The sequence below is a fragment of the Nannobrachium achirus genome, assembly GCF_963921795.1.
Source record: "Nannobrachium achirus genome assembly, chromosome: 7".
In the NCBI taxonomy this organism is placed as follows: Eukaryota; Metazoa; Chordata; class Actinopteri; order Myctophiformes; family Myctophidae; genus Nannobrachium; species Nannobrachium achirus.
Genome location: NC_137816.1, coordinates 1,423,592 through 1,441,145, shown reverse-complemented (window position 1 = coordinate 1,441,145; position 17,554 = coordinate 1,423,592). Strand labels below are relative to the sequence as shown.

The 17,554-nt window shown below is 43.6% G+C and overlaps 1 protein-coding gene across 1 annotated transcript in view; it reads left to right on the top strand.

The window, feature by feature from the left end:
- The window catches only part of LOC308288485 (alanine aminotransferase 2-like), a 50,448-nt gene that overhangs the window by 6,889 nt on the left and 26,005 nt on the right, over positions 1-17,554 (top strand). Inside the window, exons 3-5 of the mRNA XM_080729934.1 lie at positions 2,761-2,869; positions 14,836-14,969; positions 16,280-16,523. Of these exons, the coding sequence (XP_080586060.1) occupies positions 2,761-2,869; positions 14,836-14,969; positions 16,280-16,523 (487 nt within the window). The remainder of the gene's footprint in view (positions 1-2,760; positions 2,870-14,835; positions 14,970-16,279; positions 16,524-17,554) is intronic.

Sequence of the window (17,554 nt, the reverse complement as noted above, 5' to 3'; positions counted from 1 at the left end):
CAACATTCTTTATGCATTTGATGTCGACACCTACAGGTGGTCGAAGCCCAAGGTGTCAGGGACCGTTTCAGAGGGGAGGCCGTGTCACTCGGCCTGTGTATTTGGGAAGCTCATGTATGTCCATGGAGGATCCACGTCTGTATGCACTGATGACATCTACAGGTTGGACACCACAATAATGGTCTGGTCTTTAATTAACACCAGATGCACTACACCACCTGTTTCATCATATCACTCTGCTGGGGAGACCAGGATGACTACTACAACAACATCAGAGTGTTTGACACAGAGACCAACCGCTGGCTGAGCTCACCTTCTGCACATCTCCTTCCAGAACCACGCTACGGTCATTCAGCCTTTGCCTACAATGGAGAGCTGTACATATGTGGTGGCCGTAATGGGAACCAGACCTTCAATGATCTGTGGAAATTCAATCCAGAAACTCTTCACCTGGAAGAAGGTTGAGCCCAAGGGAAAAAACCCGGATAGGATGACATTCATGTGCTGTTGCATGGTGGGAGATCGTATCATCCTCTTTAGAGAACACTCCACACCCCATGAGCTGTACATCTTAGACTTGAGTCCGTCTGAAATCATTATGCAAGCTAGCAGTTATTCAGTACAGTGTGGAGCAGTCGGGACTCCCACACGACATCAGGTGGGAACTGGCAGCCATGACTAAGAAGCGTGAATCCCCAACCCACCAGGGTTCAGTTAGGTTCTTGTAAAGGAGCGCTTGTTTTCGGTGGAGATGACGGAGGCATGCCATCTCAGGTGACCATGAGCCACGCGAGACACCGTTGAGCGAGCGAGCGGGAGCGAGTGTTGCGATGGTCATATGAGCCGACTCAGCGCAGTTACCGAGTTATGTGCTGTTTATATGGACAGTAGGCCTGTCAGAATGAAATTCGTTTTTCGACTATAATTCGAATATTAAAGAAATGGATGAAAGTCGAATACTTCAATTACTATTCGAAATGTAAAAAAAAAAAAAAAAAGCTTATATAAAAAAAAAAGTAAACAAAAAACGTTTTTCCTGACCTCCCATTGCGAAAATAAATGCTTTCATCAAGTCACAAATGATCAACAATTACGTGTGTACATGGGATGCACTGCAGTGGACACAGAGAAAGTTATGCCACAGCACTTTGTGAGTGAGACACCCGACACCACCGTTTGCATCTCCTCTGCCCTCTCCTCTCCTTAATCATAGTATTAGCTGGTTAGCTACTTAGCTATTTCTCCTGCTGTTTTCCAGCTTCACTTGAAAGTAACATTTAAGAAACTTATGACAACAGCAGACAGCCAAAGACTAAAGTAATATTTGTCTGTCAGTAACTAGAGGAGCTGGCTTTAACGCTCTGCTCTGCTGCTCCTCTCTCTCTCCGCACTGCTCGTCTGGTATGGAGAGACGGAGACACGCAGCATGCTGTCTAAACAAGCAATTTAGCTGCTAGCCACGCCTCCAGCCAATCTACAAGCCCACAGCCTGTCGATGATGCAATGTAGTTAGGGCTTGTAGCTTAGCTTTTTTCCCCAGCCTGTTATAGCATCTGAATTTGCGCAAACAATGTGCTATTATTTTACAACTATACATTTTATTTAAAAATATATATATTATATATATAAAAAATGTAAAAAAAAAAATATATATATACATTTTATATATTATATAAACTATTCGACTATTTTCGAAAAATCATAAAAATGAATGAATGAATGAAATTCGAATGGGATTTTAGAGGCAAACTGACAGGCCTAATGGACAGAATATTAATCTTCGTGCCCCCGACCTTCGGCACCTCCGCACGGTCACAACAGAACGCTCCCTACCTTCGGTGCAGCCAATCAGAAGCTTCCGAGGGGCGGATCTTAACTGAAGCCTGGAGGGTATTAGATACACGCGACTAAGAACCGCAACAGTAGTAGGACACAACTAGTGTCTATAGTTTTGAGAGAGCTGGTGACTAAATAACTACATTTGATTTTTTTCCCTTCCATTTCCTGAAAAGTAACCATTTTGGACTAAAAGGTTTTCACCCGACAGTGAGGTCATAGTGTCACAGAACATGGAGAGATCAACTCAAAGAAGCGTGTCTGCTCTCTCTCTGCTGTATATAGATTTTTAATTGGGCCATTAATTTAATGGCCTGTGATTCCACGTCACCATCATGTCAGCTATACTGTGACACGGGGACAGATGAAACTTGCAAAACATATATACACTATATCATGTAGTTGTTCAAATTGATTAATATAATTACATATACAGCCTCTTTTTTTTCATCCGAAATAAGGATGGGTACCGCCCACCAGAACCTGAATGACGTCATATTGTAGTCTGGACCAAGCCCAATTGACATTTGTTCGTCTCTTTAAGTGTAGTATTCATTGGCCTATCCACAAGTTTCCAAAGTCCCATCGTGCATTGTGCAGAAGGTGTGCGGCAGCTTCCGGCGTTGCAGCCGAGAGTCATCTACAAGCTCATAACCGTTGCATTTGCGACGCAACATGAGCTTCTATGTCTGCCGTTCTCCGGAAGTGTAGTGTCCCACAGATAATTCTACAGTAAATTATCGCGGAAACAGGTGGATAGAATTTAGAGATTTTACAGGAACTAGAACTAGAACACATAGCAAGACGTAAAACTTTAGTGGGCTGCTTTTTTTGGCTTATACAAGAGGGCTACATTATAATTCTCTCTGCTGTGGGGCTTTGCGTTATTGAATCCTATCATGTCCTGTTTGTGTGTCCATCCAGGTGGTGGCGCTCTGCTCCTACCCAGAGCTGCTGGACAGCCCTGCTTTCCCTGAAGACGCCAAGGAACGTGCGCGACGTATCCTGCAGGGGTGTGGAGGACAGAGCCTGGGTGTGTATGTGTGTGTGTTTGAGGTTGTTCAAGGATAGAATTTGTTTCTGTTTGTTTGTACATGCGTGTGTCTATCTGTGACAAAAAAAGTGTATATCGGGGGTCTTCAACAGGGGGTCTGGGACCCCTAGGGGGTCCTCAGAGTTACTACAGGGGGTCCTCCAAATCTTTGCGTGATAGAAACATTTTTCCTCCTTTTTTATATTAACCACTTGAACCCTAGCATCCATATTCTGAGAACTTTTGCCAAAAATAGCAGATCTACAAGCTCACAACGCCTCGCCCTGCGAGCCATTGTGAGCTTGTAGATCGGCTATTTTTGGCAAAGAGGTTTGGTGTAGAAGGGGAAAAAAAGCAGACTAAGTACAGAGTGAAAGGACAATTTAACTAGAAGCAGTGCTCTTCCGAGCACAGGTCTCCACCAGGCCATGCGTCCTGGTGGTGCTACTGTATAATAGGCAAATGTAAAAAGGCTGGCATATAGGGGTGGCTCTGTATCAACATTTTGTTATCGCGGTTACCGTCTTCCCATTTACCGCCGGTATTGCGGTAATTACCGCACCCCCGTATCTATTAATTAAGGTTCGGCGATAAGCCAAAATATTGCAATCGTCTTCCCAAAAGTCGCCTCGCCACAGCCTGACTGCCCGAGTTATACTTCCCCGTACAGCACAGCGGGTCTGGCTTTGAAAGGAGCAGATCTACAAGCTCACAACACGTCGCATCCGCGACGCGTTCTGAGCTTTTAGATCTGCACTGTCGGGTTACCATAGTAACGGTAGCTACTTGGGCTTTTAAGACACAGACTGCTGTGTGTGAACAAACCAGAAGAGAGACGGAGACGGGTAGTCAGATCGTGTACAGTGATTAACTCACGTCTGAAATCGCAGCGATTGAGTGCTGATATATACAGGTTTTAGCGACAAGACTTGACAGAAAAGGTTATAAAATCGGCGACGGGGCACAACGGGCGAGTCGGCGCGACGCGGTGGGAAAAGTAAAAGATAGTTTCATTTTCGGTTTTAGTCCACGCGGTCCGCGCTCCGCCTGTAATCCGTATGAATAAAAAAGAAAATGCCACAAGGTACTACTGCCACAACACATGGTATGTATTAACATACTTGTGTTGTGTAGATTACAGTCAGAGAAAGTTCACGCTTCTCCGTGCTCCCTACTACGAGGCTGCTGCTGTGTGTAGACTGTGTCTCCGAGTCGAGTGACGTATGTGGCTTCCAAACCTGTGGTACGCGGCCCAGAGCAGAGCGGCATGGAGCGCATGCGATCCTCGCTTCTCCCCCGTTTTAAAACTCGCTTGTTTTTAATAAAAAATAGACTATTTTTTTTCTTTTTTGACCGCGGTAAGGACCCTGACACTGCGGTAGGCCTCGGTATACCGCGGTACGCCGGTACGGCGGTTACCGTCCCCAACCCTACTGGCATATGTTCTTCACCTTAGACCTTTCATGGCAATCGGACACTGCATGCATGATTTGAGGCATTGTGTTCCAAAAATGTGTTTTGCTAAAGTCTACCTGCTGGTGGCGCTATAACAGGCCAACGTGAAAAAGGTAGCATTTGTTCCTTGACAAAGTGGGAACATGTGTGGCAAATATCACGGTAATCGCAAGCTGCGTTGATGATTTGAAGCATTTTGTTCAAAAACTGAGCAATCCTGCAAACTTTGGAAGCCAATATTAGCCAATTAAGATGGAATATGAAATATCAGACAGATCGGACTTGATCACATGACTATAGAGATACTGGCCCTCATTTATCAACGTGGTGCAGATCAAAATTTGGGTGTACACCGAAATTTAGGGAAGTCTCGACATTTATCATTTCAACTTGACTTTGACTTTGGTCTAGGGTAGGATCAAATCTCACGTCAAGTCCTGAGGTGGTGTAGGAATCATCCTACACCACTTTGTTCCATTGTAGACGTGCGGAGCAGCATTGTCTAACTATCTGACAGGCAATGGACACATGTATCCACTCGAAAATGTATATCCAACACAATAATAAATAATCCTGTGAAAATATTACATTTTATAAAAGCATAGCCTATTATAGCCAGCTACATCATAGACATGCACGCCGATTTTATTTCCAAGTTACAATGACAAGCAATTAAAATCTAGCAATATAGAAGCAATCTACTGTTAAGTGCTTTAACAGTCTAAATCTTAAGATTGCAGACCTGGCTCAGAACAAGCACAGATATAGCCTACGAACGCATGCGAGAGCATTTTCGGGTCCAGCGCGGCGCCGCTGTGATTTACCGTGAGGCGTGAGCCTCCAATTTATACAGTGACGCGAGTCCTTTTAAATATGGATAAAACCCGAAGGTCCAAACCTGGCTGTGCCCAGCCCAACACACGCACGCTGTGGGGAGAAGACCCGCCCGTGCGGGAACGGTGCATGATTGCAAGTTCAGACACTCAAACGCGCATTGTGCTCGTCGCCGAAATTGGGTTAAATTTATACCCAAAACGTAACTGTGGGGTCTCTCAATTTATACAGTCGCTACAGTACTGTAGTAGGCTTACACTATGCTGGAGTTAATGATGAAACCCGACGTGGTGAGAGTGAGACCGTGACATTCTTTTCGTGGACCGTGAGGTATTATACAAGTGTGTCCTCTTATGGAGTTATGTATTAAGGATAAAACCCACCCGACGCTTCAAACCTTCAGATTATAACTGCCTCCTTGTCAGTATCTCTCAGTAACATCGCATGCACGGCATCCTGTGGTTTCGGGAATACATGATTTTGCGTTCTTTTTTTTCTTCTTTTTTTTGTAACCACTCAAACGCGCACTGCAGCGTCGCCGATATTGGGTTAAATTAATATATTCCATTTGTGACAATGACTGGTGTGTGGTGTCACTCATGTAGGCTGCAAGCTTAGGCTACTATACAAAATAAATGGTAATAATGGTTCCACAGTGAACCTAAATGCTGCTGGGCTTGGTGGTGTGTGCGTGCGTGCGTGCATGCGTGCATGTGTGCGTGGTCTGTGTGGGATGTGGACACTCTTCTATTGGCTTTCCTTTCGTTGTTAGGTCGTATTCAGGTCGTTCTAGTCGTAAAATCGGGGCGTTTCGAGAATAATTAAGGGCGTGTTATTTAAATTTCAGCCTGCGCATTCATCAACGCTGGGATCAAATGTACGCCAGGTGTGTCTGTTTAGGAAGCATTGATAAATGCCGTGCACACGTTGCCCTACGCAACATTTGGTGAAAAAAATAGACCATTTTTTACACTCCATTGATAAATGAGGGCCACTGTGTACTGATTTGCATGATTTTTTGATAAAATCTCAAGGAATAATAGGAAAAATTGTGTTTTACATAAGTCGGCCTCCTGGTGGCGCTATAAAAGGCTGATGTGAAAAATGCAGGGAAAGGGTTTTTCCTTGGCCTCTAGGGAGTGCGCTGTTATAGCGCCACCATGAGGCTGATTTCAAAAATTTGAAGTGGCATTTCTTCCTCGACCTAGTGGGAACGTGTGTGCGCGATTTCATGATAATTGCACTTTGCGTTTGGGATGTGAGACATTTTGTTCAAAACGGCTCAATCCTACAAACTTTGGAAGCCAATCTTAGCCAATCAGGATGGAATATGCAAAATCGGACAGATCCGTGTCGATCACATGACTGTCGAGATACTGCCTACCGATTTGTAGGATTTTTGGACAAAATCTGTAAGAGTAGTGCACAGAAATGTGTTTTGTGAATATCGGCCACTAGGTGGCGCTAGAAAAGGCCCATTTGAAAAATGTAGGGCAGAGGTTCTAGATTGGCATCCAGGGAATGTGTCTGCTCACTTTAGCAGTGACCGGGCCAACGGCGACTGAGATTAGGTGCACACAAACTGCGAGGACACACGGACGGACGCACGCACGGACGGACGGACACACGGACGGACGAAGGGGAAAACATACTCTCCCCCATGCCTTCAGCTGGTGGAGACAATAATCTTTGAACACAGGGATGCCAGGGTGAAAGTAAAAGCCTGGGTACAGAGGCTAGAGTCAAAATGGTTCATAGAAAAAACACTTGTTATTCACAAATTGTGCCAATTTTCCCCAATGATATGTGACTCACTACAGCCAAAGCGCATTGATCTGATAGACTCATTAAGGATTACAACACCTTTTGTCCATAAAAGCATTAATTAATCTTAGCACAATGAGAGCACTATTCTTCCAAATGAACAATCTGTCCGACATGGCTTGAGGATCGGTGGATTGGTGAGCTTCGCAAGACATTTTGACCAAACTGACTATGAATATATGGGTACAGCTGAGCATACTTGTATAGATGGGAGAGAGATGAATCAGGGACCCCCTCAATAAAAGGTAATTTCCAGACTCTTAGCGTGGTGACATTGTGACAACTAACCCGGGATAATTAGTTTACAACACCGTTTGCTGCTGCTGCCGTGTGTGAAATGTTTCACTGGACGGTACATCTGAGAGGAGGACCAACGGACGCTCACGCTGCCGTTTCAGTAGAACACAAGGTTTATTGCTTTGGAGGGGAAGAGAACAGTGGTCAGATTGAAGTGGACATCTTCAACACAGTGACTTTGCGCTGGAGGAGGTTGCCCCATGCAGTGACGACCGGAAGAGGAGAACGACCTGCCGAGGTTCCCTCCAGGCTCGGGAGCCGCACAGCTGTGCTTATAGACTATATTGTCTACATCTGGGGAGGGTATCCTTTCCTTCTCTATACCTTTGATGTCAACACCCACAGATGGTTCAATCCAGAGGTTTCTGGAAGTGTTCCAGAGGAGTGGCACAACCCTTCAGCCTGTGTCTTGAGGAAGGTCATCTATGTCTATGGAGGAGTGACCAAGGGTTATGTATTGGGGTTAAGTGTAAGTCTGCTTGGTGACGTGTACACGTTGGACACCGCCACAATGCTCTGGTCTCTAATAAACACCAGCGGGTCTCTTTCATGGTTTCACTCTGCCACCATCATTGGGACAAAGATGTTTGTATTCGGGGGCAAGGGGAAACAGGACAACATCAGAGTGTTTGAAACAGAGACCAACTGCTGGCTGAACACATCTTCTTCACAGCCTTTTCCAGATGGACACAGGGTGGGTCATTCAGCCTTTGCCCACAATGGAGAGCTGTATATAGTTAGTGGTAACTACCGGTTTCTCTCCATCCATATGTGGAAATTCAATCCAGAGAACTTCTCCTGGAAGAAGGTTGAGCCCAAGGGGAAAGCTCCTGCTCAGAGGAATTGGATGTGCTGTGGGATGGTGGGAGATCGTATCGTCCTCTTTGGAGGAGACATAGACCAAACAGTACCTGCTGATGACCTGTTCGTCTTAGATTTATGTCCTAGTCTAAAGACGTTATGCCAGCTAGCAGTGATCCAGTATGGTGTGGAGCAGTCAGGGCTCCCACACAACATCAGGTGGGAACTGGCTGCCATGACTGCAGAAAGACAGTAGAAAGGTTGGCATCTCGTACTTCCGTCGCTCACAGTGTCTGGAGGGAGAGCTAGCTTTTTTCCTCTTACTTCTTTTTCCTACTTTTTTTCATGTTGTGACTCGTAACTTTGGCCAGGCTGGGCATGTTTTGGGGGGGTCTTTGTTTTCTTCGTGTATATAATAGCTTAATCTCGTTTTTTTTTTTTTTTCTGATCGGCCGGCTGGCGGCAAAGTTCGGTAGGCCTGATGTGCTTTGAGACGAAGGAAATAGAAGGCCTAGTGATTACAAATTTACATCGTCATTAAGAACTTCCCCTAGGGGGTCCTCAGAGTTATACAGGGGGGTCCTCCAAATCTTTGCGTGATAGAAACTTTTTTTCTCCTTTTTTATATTAACCACTTGAACCCTAGCATCCATATTCTGAGAACTTTTGCCAAAAATAGCAGATCTACAATAGTAGAAATAGTAGATCGCTGCGAGCCATTGTGAGCTTGTAGACCTGTGCTCTTCCGAGCACAGGTCTCCACCAGGCCGTGCGTCCTGGTGGTGCTACTGTATAATAGGCCAATGTAAAATGGGTGGCATATGTTCTTCACCTTAGATCTTTCATGGCAATCGGACGCTGCATGCATGATTTGAAGCATTGTGTTCCAAAAATGTGTTTTGCTAAAGTCTACCTGCTGGTGGCGCTATAACAGGCCAGCGTGAAAAAGGTAGCATTTGTTCCTTGACAAAGTGGGAACATGTGTGGCAAATTACATGGTAATCGCAAGCTGCGTTGATGATTTGAAGCATTTTGTTCAAAAACTGAGCAATCCTGCAAACTTTGGAAGCCAATATTAGCCAATTAGAAAAGAATGTTCGTTTTTTTTTTTTTTTTTTTTTTTATAGTTTATAAAGCTTGGCTAGATAGGAAGTCATAAGAATGAGTTGTCAAAATGTTTTGGCCGTGACCCCCAAAATTAACATATTTGAACTGGGGACCCCCACCCTGACAAGCACTTGGAATTGTAGGTATTACATTTAATGTGACCACAGATAAATATTGTGGAAATAGCAGATCTACATGCACACAACGCCTCGCAACGCGAGGCGTTGTGTGCATGTAGATCGGCTATTTTCACAATGTTCGCCTCTTGCTTACTTAATATTTGACAGTTTGGCCAGTCCTGTCGAATATTCGACTATTCGAATACTTTGAGGTCGAATAATTAGAATACTAAAATCACTATTCGTGAATGCTCTAGTGCAGGGATCCTCAAATACAAATCTCGAAGGTCCGCAAATATTTTTTTGAAACCGGTCTGGGTCCGGGAAAAAAATAAAATAATAAACATATATATCCGCTTATTTTTATGTCGGTCAATCTTATATAGTAGGCAAAGATACAAAAAAGTACCAACAAGGGGTTGACACTATGGTCTCAGAGGCACTTGCCCGTCTGGCAAGTACAGGTCATGTTCTACTTGCCCTCAGGTCATGGCCACTTGCCCTCATAATCTTACATTAGGGATACCTTTCTTACATTATTTTACATTTGCTAATGTTAGTTTTTTTAGTAGTTTGTTGATGCAGTAATGGTCTTTTTCCCATTTCTTTCTTTATTAAAAGTGTCTTTAAATTATAACTTCACTGTCATCTGGCCTGGCCTGGGGACTCTGAGTCCTCCATAATCATTTGGGGACCTCACTTCACTTCACTTAACAACAACAACACATTGAAAGGAGAACAGTAGTAAATCAATGTGGAGCAGAGATATTCTGCACTAGTGTTAGTTTCTCTGGTTTCTTTTAACAAACTGGGATAATCTTCGAATATTTTATGCTTGTGTCGCAACGTGAATATCGATCTGAAAACAAGTTGTTGCGCGTCGGTGACGATTGACGGAACGGCTCGTGGCTCACTCCAGTACTGTACCACCGAGTACTGCGTGCAGCTCGCCATGCAAAAAGAGAGGCGGCCGTCACGGGCCGTGGTGCGTCGCGACAAACTCTCCTGAGAGAAGATTACAGTCCTGCAAACGTATTCACGTTGATGTTGATGAGCGTGAATGAAAACCCACTGATTTATAACTAGTTGCACTGTTGCAGGCTGCAGCTAGAGCTAGCTGCTAGCTGCCTACTCTGAAAGCTCCCACGCACGGTCTGTGGTGGTAACAGCCTGACAGCGCGTCGTTGTCATAGAGATGACAGCCCATAATACTATGTATCCCGGCATCAGCCAATCAGCGTGTCGTTGTCTCTCTCTCACACACACACACACACACAGTCTCAGAGCGCATGCAATGAAGTGAAGGAGAAGTGGAAACGAAACGCCGATATGTTCCGTTTTCTTTTTTTTTTTTTTTTCCTAATTCGTCCTGGGTCCGGTTGGCGGTGCCTTGCGGTCCGGACATGGACCGCGGTCCGCCTATTGAGGACCCCTGCTCTAGTGTGTGTGTTGAGAGCATCTGGCTGGAATGCAGCCAACTACTGTAGGTGATGTGTAGGACGGGTTTGGGTGGGTAGAACAGAATGCTGACGCTGTGGGATACGATGGAGCCTCTCTGAAGCCCAGTGTGACCTCTTGGACAAATAACAGGATAGCAGGAGGTCAGGGTTAACATGGCTGAAAAACACTGCATCACTGCTCACATGTTTGTATCCAGTTGTGTAAAAAAAATAGATGGCCTGTGCATTTTCCTACAGTTTACAGTTTAGGCATTTAGCAGAAGCTTTTAATCCAAAGCGACTTACAATAAGCAGGTAATACACATCACTATAATAAAGCAAAATAATATGTCGGTACATTAACAACAATATAAGAAATTCATAGGAATATCAATCTAGAAAAGCAATAACATAGCTAGACCACACGCCTAATCAGTAAAAAACGTCTAAACCCTGAAAAATCCTATCTAGCTTCATGTATGGTCATTGAGGTAAGGGGGAGTGTTACAGTAGTGCTATGGGTTTAGGTGGAGTCTGGAATGTGTTGGATATTGTAGGTGTAGTTTGTTAACACAAGTTAACACGTTGACTGCCATTGTTTTGCCATAACTATTGTAGATTACTAGAAGTTTGCGGCCCTTCGGGCCGCAAAAGTCTAGAGTTCAGGCCGCTGCGCGGCCTTCACCGCCATGTTGCGGCAGTGTGGTGTGTGTAATGGCCAAATATGGTAGTTTTTTGAGAAAAAAAAGTTTTTTGAGAAAAAAAAGTTTTTTGAGAAAAAAAAGTTTTTTGAGAAAATAAAAGTTTTTTGAGAAAAAAAAAGTTTTGAAAAAAAATTTTTTTTTGAAAAAAAAAAACATTTTTGGAAAAATTTTTTTTTGAAAAAAATAGACAAAAAAAATTGAAAAAAAGCACACACGCGCGCACACGCACGCACGCACAAACACACACACACACACACACACACACACCCCCCTCTGTTGTAATTCGATACTCTACTCTGCTCAGCTCCTCTCCCCCCTCCCTCCCCCTCCCTCCCTCTGTAACTTGATACCCTGATGATCATTTCAGCACTGGCCAGAATGTTCAGAATACTATGTCAGGACTGGCTGCTCTGCGTGAGGCGAAAGGCGAGATGTTGTTAAATTGAAATAAATGCCGTTGAAAGAGTGGCATGTTTAAAATGTGGACAGTTGTAAATTTTCACGCTTGTTCGACGTGGTGGCTATGTTTGTGAGAGGTGTAGCGAGACAATGGAGCTAAACATTCAGGTTCTAAATTGTGACCACTTTGTGCTTACTGAATTGTATGTATTAGATTGCCAAGGCTTTTTCCGATTGTATTTACCTGATTTTTGGGGCCCTCCGTGCACGCACGTCGCAGTGCGTGTCCATTGTGCGCCCGGGGGCTCCCGTTCATGGCCGGTGAACGTCTCAACAATCGCGATGATCCCTGTGTAAGTTATGGTCCATAGAAAACAGGCTGTTTTGACCAAACGCACGATTTGGGAAAAGAAAGAAGTAGATTTTTTCTGCCGCCAGAATGAATACAATTCAATGGACACCGGATGTCTCCGGATGTAGTATTGATTGATTGATTGATTGATTGAAGAATTTATTAGAAGTTTGCAATAGAAAAAAGTACAGTTTCATGACAGTACAAATCACTGGTACAAGGTCAACTAAAAGGAGATCCTAGAAAGCCGAGGCTTATTTCCACAGGAACCACACTTTAAAGTTATACCATGTAACTTTTTTTATAAAACAAATCTTAAAATTGTCCTAACTGTTAAATCGCTAAAGTTTTAGAACACCCACTGTTATTTTCAGCTTCTGAAGCCTTCTCTTTATATGTTTTCTATGAGTTGTGGGGGGGGGAGAATTTCCCGGCAAAATGATGTCATCTCCCACATGATACACTACCGGCCAATCACAGCGCAGATCATACACCACCGGCCAATCACAGCGAGTCTTGCTGTCTCTAAAGGAAGTAGCTTCCCTCAGCAACTGTGTTTACATTGGTGAAGGAATCTTGCTTGCTACTCCCTCAATCCTGGTCTAAAAATGACGGGAGACGGCTCTACGGATGCGTATCGGCGAGGCGGAGGTGCCGCGCATCCACCGCGAGCGTGCTCGATTGTGCATGCGTACTTGGGCAGTGAGAGATGGATTGTGTTCATCTTTGTGAAATACCGCGCAGCGTTTACTCACTGAACGAGTGTGTTTGTGTCTCACCGCGGTGCGGCCACTGCTGATCCTAGCGGCAGCCCCAACGGCAACCGCGTACCGTGTGGAACCCCCTTAACCCTGCAAGGCCCAGCGTTGCTTTTTGGCAACGTTTTTTAAATCATTTTAAAAAAAATGTTATAATTAGTTTTCCTGTTATTTTTTCACATTAACATCACCATTAAATCCTATTGTTTAGTATTACAATGCCATTGGCCAGGATATTTGCATATAAATACCTACCACGGAGGCTGACATACACACCTCCCAGAGAAGTTGAAATTCCAGCGTCTGGACGAACATCTCACTTTTTAACTGAAGCTATTCCTCACTAAAACATACGTAAAATGCCTGTAATATTGTTTTTCGTGATCATTAGAATGTCTAGAACATGTACATATAATATTATTGTGAATAATATCCCCAAAATGCAAATTAGAGCATGATTTATGATTTATGATTTATGGCTATAAAACCTTACAAAAACATTATACATTTTTTAACATTACATTTTCCTGTGATTAGGACTCCTACAACACCATCTGATTTTTTTTAATTTTTTTGGGCCAGTAGAAATTAATTCGGGCCTTGCAGGGTTAAGTCCACATTTAAAAATTTTGAATATAGATATAGAATTTTTATTTACCAGACTGTAACCCACAAACTAGAAGTTTTTAATCTGTTCTTAATGCACTCTCCCTCATTTTGTTGAATTAGATTTTTTTGCTTAACTCATATATATTAGGAATTATAAGACGTAATACTTATGGAAAGTGGGAAAACAGTATATCTCCAACAGTTTGTGGAACAACAGTATAAGTCCGTACAAGCAATATTCAGCAGACAAAGGGATCAGATAACACCAGTAAGACTCCCTAATCGGAAGATAAGCGACCGTCAGGTCACAGTATACACAAAGAGGCCTGTAAGTGGCATTGGTTCCACCCACAAGTTTGTACGACAAACTGTTGATGAGTAAAACTTAATAAAGTTTCGGCCAATCAGAGGAGGGGGTGGGGCAAAGTTAAATCAATTAAGGTGAAGGACTCTTAATGAAGTTAATTGACACCAGCCACAAGTGTGTACGACAAACAGTTAATGAGTAAAGCCAAATAAAGTTTGGTCCACTCAGAGGAGGGGGTGGGGCTAAGTTAAAGCAATTAAGGTTAAGGACTCGTAATCAAGTCAATTGACACCACCGACAGGTTTGTACGACAAACGGTTGATGAGTAAAGCCAAATAAAGTTTTGGCCAATGAGGGGAGGGGGCGGGGCAAAGTTAAACCAATGAAGGTGAAGGACTGTTGGAGCAGCAGGAGTCTGTGGTCCCCGGGAATTCCCTGTGAGCAGCCCAGTTGGGGTGTTGATTTGGTCATTTTTGCGCTATTTGGCGGCGGTGGCAGGGGGTCCGTGGGGGTCCGTGGAGGTCCGGGGGTCCTGAAGGTTGTGGTTTGGCAGGCAAGGAGTGTGTGTAGAAAATTTCACATGGATAGGGGCAACGATGGCGGAGATATGAGTAGGGCAAAAGTGTGACGTGACAGACAGACTGACGGACTGACGGACAGACAGACAGCCGGTGGAGGTTTTGATAGTAAATGCGACCTGACGGTCGCAATTAAAACAGACTATTGAACAAAATGAGCACTGCAATGGGTACTGCATTAACAATTTAACAGAAAAATGACTAGTTTGTGGTTTACAGTCTGTGGTTTACAATTTACAGTAAATCAAAAAATATCTATATTAAAAAATATCTATATTATTCGTCTCAGGTATTCATTTGTTGCAGTGTGCAAAGACCTTCGATCAGGGTAAGTTAGTATTTGTAATAATGAAACATTGTACATTATGTGTTGTGTCTCTCAGGCTCCTACAGTGCCAGTCAGGGGGTGGAGTGTATCCGTAAGGACATCGCTGCCTACATCGAGCAGAGGGACCAGGGCGTCCCCGCTGACTGGGACAACATCTACCTCACAACGGGAGCCAGCGACGGCATCATGGTAAATACTCTGACATTCTTTATTACCCGGCTTGTTTGAATGCTTGATTCTGATTGGTCAGTTGCTGAAATCAGCGGTCTGTTATTTCTGGATAACACACCGCTCCGCTCTATAACAGACCGCTGCTAATCAAAGACTCAGAACACCTGCTGCAGTCCAGCTGCACTGCGTGAATCTTGTGCTGTATCCAACATGTCAGCCATGTGAACAACCACACAGCGACATTTAGAACTAAACGTTGCTCTCAAGAATGTTTTTAAAAATATTTCAAGCGAGAAATAGACGGCGTAGTATCAGAAAATGGATTCTGTCTAATCAGCACTTCCTTGTTTTCCAAGGCGACCGTGTCGCGCCGGGGGGACGCCCAGCGCAACACTTGTGGAACACTTCCAGCCGTCTGTAAACAAGGATATACTTTGTTTTGTTTTTAGTTTTGAGTCAAATTATTAATTGTATTTAGTAGGCGGGTTATACGCGGGATAATGAATGGCTCCTTGGTGAATGACGATATATAACAGACCGACGGCCTGATAACTTTATTAAGTATTGACGGTTAAAGTGGTTAAATATCTGAAAACACAAATTGACATGAATCCAAAATACACTGATGATTGTGCTGTCAAACAATGAAACTATATGGAATCTATGGTCCCTGATTCATCTCTCTCTCAACTAAGAGGTCCTTGACCTGAAAACGTAGTTTTCAGGTCGTTGTTCTACATCTGTCCGTTAATCTCTTTCCATCCTTCCCTCCTATCCTATTCCCACTAGGGGTGGGCGATATGAAAAAATACAATATCACAATATTTTCCCAAGCTGTATCACGATACACGATTTTATCATGATTCTTTTTCACGTTGGTTTTTATAGTTAATTTTCAAGTTACTTGACAAAAACTAGACTCTCTGGGTTCCTTTTGGGAGGTCTAAATTTAACTTTACAAGTATGTAACTCTGACAGTATACAAATGAAACCAAATGGACCCTTACGGGTCCATTTGGTTTCATTTGTATACTGTCAGAGTTAAGTGGAGACCTTGACATTTTAAAGTTTGAGAACTACTGATTTAGACCAAAATGCAGGTTTAAATTGAATTCGGCAATGAATCTCTGTATTAACAATTAAACAGGATTTTTTTTACAAGGCTCCCTCAATTGTATCACGATACATATGATATCTCTGAAAAGGCATATCGTGGAGACATTGTATCGTCTCAACGATAATTATCACCATATCGCCCACCCCTAATTCCCACGATCTCTCTGTTCTCTCCCTCTTTCCATCCTTGCTCTTTCATGGTGGTTTCACAGAGCATTCTGAGGCTGCTGGTGTCTGGCCAGGGCCGCTGCAGGACGGGCGTGCTGATCCCCATCCCCCAGTACCCGCTGTACTCGGCAGCCATAGCGGAGATGGAGGCGGTGCAGGTCAACTACTACCTGGACGAGGCCAACTGCTGGGCGCTGGACGTGGCCGAGCTCCACCGGGCCTACCGGGCCTCCAAGCAGCACTGCCAGCCCCGCGTCCTCTGCATCATCAACCCCGGAAACCCCACCGGTAGGCCTGTCACCAATTATTGCATAATAGTCGTCTAATCGCGATTATTTGACATAATCACGATTATTTTTCATCAGGCAATGACACTAAGGCACAGTACGAGATATCTGTCTAAACACCTGAACGTGGCCAGAACGCTCTGTCTTCTGGTCTGTGGAATGTAAAATAAGAGCACTTATTACAGTACAGTATTTTCCGGACTATAAGGCGCATTTTCGAACTGTTTTCATATATAAGGCGCACCGGACTATAAGGCGCACATAATAGACGCTACCGTTGCGTTATGCATCCAACAGATGGAGCTGTGCTAAAGGGAATGTCAATGAATGATCCATATATAAGGCGCACTGGACGATTAGGCGCACTGTAGTTTTTTGAGAAAATTAAAGGCTTTTAAGTGCGCCTTATAGTCCGGAAAATACGGTACCTATGTGCTGTTTTTACTGTTGCTACACTTAAAAATATAAAATAACAAGTGTGAAACCATAGACCTATTCAATCATAGCTAGGTATTTGGTATTTGGATTTATAAGTATTGAGGTACAGTAGGATTCTTTTTTTATCGCACAGCCCCAGAAAGTAAAGAAAATAAATAAGTGTTAAATTTAAAATCTTACCTATAATTTTATTATTGATGATTTACTTTTCGGGCAAGTGGGCATGACCTTTGGGCAAGTAGAAAATGACCTGTACTTGCCCCATGGGCAAGTGCCTCTGAGACCTTATTGTCAACCCCTGTTCATAATCGCGATTATCTTTCATAATCTTCATAATCGTTTCCATGTTGAAACATGTTCATATATAAAACAAAAAAGTCAAAAATAGTTGAAATAGCAGATGTACAAGCTCACAACGTGTCACATCACGACGCGTTGTGAGCTCGGCTATTTCCCCTAGCAATGTTCTTTTTCATGTGTAAAGTTGTCAAATATGTCAGTAATGTCTTTGTATATTTAGTTTATGTGTCATAATTGCCATGCGCAACTTCAAAGCCTAAAAGCCAAACAGAAATGTAATTGTCAACGACAAAA